General features: G+C 39.8%; 1 protein-coding gene across 1 annotated transcript; it reads right to left on the bottom strand.

Annotated features, from left to right (window-relative positions):
- Positions 1-2399: 2399 nt before the first annotated feature.
- On the bottom strand, positions 2400-3707 carry LOC147892804 (small ribosomal subunit protein eS28-like). The gene is made up of 3 exons (XM_087387304.1): positions 3566-3707; positions 2874-3015; positions 2400-2774 (listed from the first exon to the last, which is right to left on the bottom strand). Exons 1-3 carry the CDS (start codon positions 3566-3568, stop codon positions 2722-2724), a joined length of 198 nt encoding a protein of 65 aa, XP_087243430.1. The 5' UTR covers positions 3569-3707; the 3' UTR covers positions 2400-2721.
- Positions 3708-6362: the final 2655 nt, after the last annotated feature.

Raw genomic sequence — 6362 nt, 5'->3', positions numbered from 1 at the left:
TGTGATTTGCTTGAAAAAGATTGTATTTGTTATCTTGCTAGGCAACGTAAGCTCTCGTTCTAACACACTTTAAAAATGATCATGATAGAGATGCAAAATTTATAGGACAAGAATTAGTTAGAGCAATGGGTCACCCCTAATATAGAATACCATGCTTAAGCCCTTCACAAGCAGACAACAAGCTTCAAGACAAAAGTGGCAAAGTCACCATGTTCTTCTTGGCTTGCTTCTCTATCTATAGGCTACCACCATCTACCCTTTGACTTTATTATCTGCTTCTTCTCAATCTCTCAATTCTCATTGCCTTCCTATCCTCAGCTTATCCCTGCAAGACTTATCCTCAATCCTCCAATCCGTGGGTCCCCACTCGTATATTCTCCATACTTTCAATTTCATCTCAAATAGCAGCTTGCCTAATTTCATCTCAAATAAGCTCCTTTTGCTATGACACCCCAAAGGTCATGAGATAAGAGGCTTGCGCTTGTTGGACTTTGCCACAATGGCACTCCCCATCTCTCTATGGAAATGATCCCATTTGAGACAACGTGTAGGTTCAAAGTGGGAATGCCTTCCTCAGTTGCAAACATGTTTCCGAAAAATCAGGAAGCATAAGATGGCTCGGAGTGGATGGGAGCTCTTCTATAAAAGCTAAAGATTATGCAGCAAAGCAAAATAAGTATGTGAATGACAATAATCATTGTGCTTCTCTAAAGAGTATTAACAACACAAAACTTGCTCATCAGTATTACCGCCCTTACAAGATCATCCCCAAGGTTGGCAAAGTCCCTATCAATTGGAGCTACCACAGATCCACATTGTGTTTTGCGTGTCTTTGCTGAAACCACACGTGGTATAACCTCCCACCTATGGATGGGAATAGCAACTATGTCCTTGAGCACATCGTGGACTTTACAGATGGAATACTTTATAATAACGTATACACTAGATACCTTATCAAATGGATTGAGGGGGGAAAGGGGGACTAATGTAAGAGTAATCTGGCGAGAATTAGAGGTGATTGTAGAGGGGGCTATATAAATCCAACCCACGACTTTTGTAGGCACCTATGAAGTGACATCAAATCTTACCCCCCTGCTACTCTCCAAGTTCATCTCTCTCTCTCTCTCTCTCTCTCTCCACCGCCCCCCCCCCCCCCGCTTCTATACACTGATGGTGTACCGTGCCAAAAAATAGAAGAAGCTGCCAATATACCAGCAGGCTGGAACTTGGCCACAATCTTATCACGAGTGCTAATGCAGGAATAACAAATCTATACAGATGCCAGAAAATGCTGAGAGTAATCCTGCAAGGGCCAAAATGTGGCGTTCTTTTACATATGTTGACCCTCAGCCACAAAGTAACATGCATTCTGCTTACAATATAATATACTTCTACTGCAACCCATATCTTAACACCAAATGTGCTGATTCAACTATAAGGCGCAAAGAGATTGCAGTTGAAAACTCTTGATGCCTGGAACCAACAAATATAATCACAGCTTGCAATGGAACTGGGGGAAAGAACCAAAACACTCATCCCTCGGGGATGAGCATCACCACAACACTGAAAATTTTGCTTACAGCAATACATAATGCAAACGGACTATGATGATACTGTATATGCCTCATCGAGACCACTTTGACATAAACAGGTACAGCCACTGGTATCTGCTGCAAAGTGTGGCTACCATTAAAAATCACAATCAAGGGACTGCTATCTGAGCTTATGGGATGGATTCCAGCTAAATGAATCCTACACATGCCAACTCATCTTAGAAATGAAAAACAAACAGTGCAGCCTTAACCTCATGCAATTTAACCACAAATGACGTAGCAGGAAACCTTGGCTGGCAAATAGGAGTACAACCATGATAGAAGAAACAGTTGTCTCTGACCTGAACATATGCCCCCCAACCCAAAAGGCTTGAAGATCTGAACCCAATAGAGAATTAGATTGCTATATATCTAAATGAATCCAGGAACAAGCCCAAACTCATCCTCTAAAACGCAACAATAGTGCAGTTTCAATCTCATGACAGTCACAAAGTTGAAGAACATAAACTCCATCATGCAGACATATCCACATCCAGGGCGTAGACCATAGTATAAACAAATGCTCACACATACGCATCCATTTATACTATCAGCAATCTGGAGGTGAAGGGTAGAATCAGCCGTGACAAAGGCTAGCACTAAAGGAGAAGGCTAAAACAAAAGTAGTCCACAAACTGTTCATTCATTCTACAACTCTGAACACTATAATGATTAATAAGCAAAAAAAGCTTAGACAATCTGGCTGATATGGCAATGCAGCACTTAAGTTAGAAATAATTTCACACACTATCAGCAAGCTGCAACATGGATTGAGACTGAAGTGAGCCTCAATAATTGAACAAAAAGTAAACTCAACCACAAAACATATTCATGTACCCTCCATTCTCTACAAAACATTATGTCATCAACTCTACACTCAATTTAGAAGTAGCGGGAGAATATAAGCTCAATATGTCCCAAGAGGTTTAGCTCCGTGTAGTATTCAATATCCTCTGATAATGTTACCAGACCGTGATCTTTAAAAGCTCTACTTCCAACTCAAGAAGACAATGTCATAAAAAACAGAACATGGTTGATTTGTCATGGTAATTGCTACCATGTATGCAAGTGAAAGATAATCCATGTGTACAAATAAGAATCCAAGTAGCACTTCAAAGGTTGAGGAAGATCATCGAAGCCTCCTAGCTTCTCTCTCGGACTCCAAGAGTGTGAGAATATCACCTGTAGAATCCAAAATTGCCATCCCAATTTGAGAAGCTTCCATTAAACACTGCTGTCCTACAGAAATGAACCACCAAGAGATGAGCAGAGAACGCTAACCTTCACGGACTGGACCTTTCACATTTCTCATGATCAGACGATTTTGATCATCCAAAAACTTGACCCTGACTTGAGTCACTTGTCCTCGTGACCCTGTCCGGCCAATGACTTTCACCACTATAGCAAGCTTTACTGGCGCATCCTGCAACAAGTAATAAACACAATCTGTTCAAACAAAAGAATGATTGCATATACTATACCCCAGCCTTGTAACGTTTTGAGTCAATCTTTCAACCACAATTTGGTTTCTAGCCTTAACACCTAACTATTCGTATTGAATGACACGGCAAATCAAAAACAACAAGATCGAGTCTGTTCTCTATGTCTGCGCTATTAGATATGTACGTTTCTCCTATCCTTTGATTTGCTATTCGGTGAGAATGGAGAAAACTGATCCTCCGCGTGATAGCCCATTCGGAGAGAGAATGAACGAAATCATACTTCAATTTATGGTACCAACAAAGACGTTTTTGTGTTTCTCACTGGAGGCCAGACGTCTAAGAAACCGGGATTGAGAAGAGAAAGATTTGGAGAGCTGGCGAAAACACAAGATCTATGGGAGACCTATTTATCTTATCGGCTCAGAAATTTCGCCGAGCTGGCCGAAAATCAATTACTCTGCGCTCTTTTTGATCAAGCTGTACGAACTACATTCAAAAACTCCATATCAAGAATCAAACAGGAAAGCGTACCATGGCTAGATTGCTGAAGCGCAAAGATTGCGGCAACTGGATTCAAATCAGTTGCCGGACTACGCTCTGCAACCCTACAAAAGAGAAGAACAATAGTGGTACGCGAGGTATTTTGAGAAAACCCTGACTTATCAAACTCTTAATGGAATTGAAATGACCTTTGACATCCGCCAATTCTTGGGTCCCCGCCCAGAGGATGGCCTACCGCGCACAAATGAGTCTAACGAATCTTGTTTCGCCACCCGTTGTCAGAAGCATCCAGGCCAATCAGACTGTGGACACGAAGAAGACGAGCAAGTTGTGTCCTCGGTGCTCAAAGCCACCATTGTGTTGCTTGAATGCCTGTGGCATTTGCACCACCCCACCACGTTGGGTGCCTAGACAAGCGCCACACCCAGCATCTGTGCCCTTAGAATAAGGTTGAGAATCCACCAAGGCTGCTTAGGTTTCTGTATTGTACGTTGATAGTTTTATGATGAAGATGATCATGCATCTATATAAGTTACTCAGTGATCTCACCAATATGCTTAGCATTGTATATCTTGTCAAGTTGGAGGACTAAGGCCGTGCTTTCTTACAAGTAAGTTTTGGTATTGTACGTTGTATCGATGATGATGCATATATACAAGTTACTGAGTAATCTCACCAATGTTCATATGATATTCCAATTTGTGTATCTTGTATTGATATGTTTGTCAAAATGTGATCTAATTGTGAGCCATACACAATAGTTGTTTCTTTTAATTGCAAGTGAATGTTGAATCTCACCATTGTCTTTTTAAGGTTTACTGATTGGGGTGTTTGTTTAGACATATAAATGTTGAAGTTACCTAACAATATAATCTATGTATGTGGTTGATATTATGTAGTAAGTTTTGTATGTATGTTAAGAATATTTTTTAATTATTTGTTGGAGGTTTATAAGTTAAGAATCCTTAAATTTTTTAAGGAGTATTATATGTGTAGATGTGTTCGTTAGCTTTATGTCTATTGAATTATGTATAGCAATGCATGCTCCAATGTTTGCAAATAAATCTATAGTTTTGAAGTGTGCAAGCATATATTGTTAACAATTATATGTTTTCGTTTCTTATAAACATATAATGTTTGAATGCATGAGATTAGTATTGCATCAGACATTTTCTTTAGTGACCTTACTGTATGAGTATCTTATTAGTTAATGTGTAATGATTTGGGCCAAGTGCCCAAATCGCTTTCTTAAGCACATTCTTATCAGGCGCCTATTTTGGTCGTTTTGACCCCTTCGAGAGGCCAAATTAATGATTCAAAAGTTGTTTTGGGGGATTTTGTTTGCTTTGGACACAATGGTGATGCCAAAACCACCAAACTTTGCACATAATAGTAGAAAGCCATCTGGATCCTTGGACGTAGCATTTATGACACTGAAAAATGCTCGAGCGAGAACTTCAAAATGTTAGTCTATGTCTTTCGTGATTTGGTGTAGTATTTATGACACAATATAAACAAGAGAGGGAACTTTAAAATGTCAGTGTGTCTAGCATCCCTAGAGAGAAAATCTATTTAAAAAAAAAAAAAGAGAAGCATTTCCAATGTAACATTGGCCTCTCTCTCACTGGAGGATCTCTATTTTTTCTCTAACCTAAAAGGCCCCAAAAATGAGTTCCATCTTTTCCTAATGATGGTATCATAGCAAGGTCAAACTCTCTCACCCCATTCACTACTGTAACTGTTAACATCAGTGGAGACTTCACCCATGCATCAGAGCAATCACTAGGTGACAGTGTTAGTGGTGGAGACACTTAATGCTACACTTCCGTAGTAGCATTCTTGAGAGATTTTTGTATCTTGTGGGATCTCTTACTGTAGCAAGTTCTTTGATAGATTTGTGGAGCTTGTGACATCTCTTCTCTTCCAAGATCAGGTAATTTCTCATTGTAACAACCATAGAAAGACACCCAAGGTTCTAATCTACCTTGTCATAGGCTTGTTGAGTTGTTTGTCTACTCCCATAACCCTTGGGGCACAAAAATGAGTTGTATGTGGCATTCTCACCAGCTCCACCTTAGAAACATAGAATTATTTCAATTTGTCCCTTCAAGAGAGAGTTCCAGAGCAGCTTTAGCTCAAGAGTGGTGGCTGCTTGCCTTCTTTAACCTCTTGGAAGCATCAAGATCAAGATACAAAAGTTATCGTTGGGAAAACTAGATAGCAGTCCACTTTTTTCTTCATAACTTTTGCATCTAGTGTTTGTTTAAGGAGTTCTAGTGTGCAAATCGAAGAGCAGAACAAGACCTACACGTTCATGTGGTTGCATATCTATTTTTGGAAGTGTAACCTATAGGTCTTTGTGTGCTACACAACAAAGTCGTCTTATTTTCACAGGACATATGATGTAATATATCATAGATACACAACTCTACTCTCCTCATCTGTTCATTTGTTCCTTATTGCAACAAGGGTTGCCATAAAGGCAATGAAAAGTGGAGGAGTAAGGTCTTTATTGGAGAAAGTATGCAATACACAGTGGACAATTGAGAAGAGGAATCTATGCCAGTACATGCATTTGTTTGGGCAAGTTGATGTGATGCTTTGTGCTCAGCAAGAGCAAGGATTGATGTTGTGTTGGTTGATATATATGCCAATGTCAGGGCAGTGATTTATGTAGTAGTTATGCTCAGTTAGAGTAGGTTTGTGGATGCATTTGATCACCTATTGAAGAGGTGTACTTGCAGGAAATTGTTGACAACATATGCCCAAGTTTGTAGTAGCCATGTTTGCACTATTTATGCTTAGTTAGAATAGGGTTTGATATGCT

Source organism: Dipteris shenzhenensis, chromosome 16, assembly GCF_047967505.1.
Source record: "Dipteris shenzhenensis isolate YYH24624 ecotype China chromosome 16, Dip_SZ_1.0, whole genome shotgun sequence".
NCBI classification, from domain to species: Eukaryota; Viridiplantae; Streptophyta; class Polypodiopsida; order Gleicheniales; family Dipteridaceae; genus Dipteris; species Dipteris shenzhenensis.
This window is presented reverse-complemented; position numbering and strand designations above follow the sequence as displayed.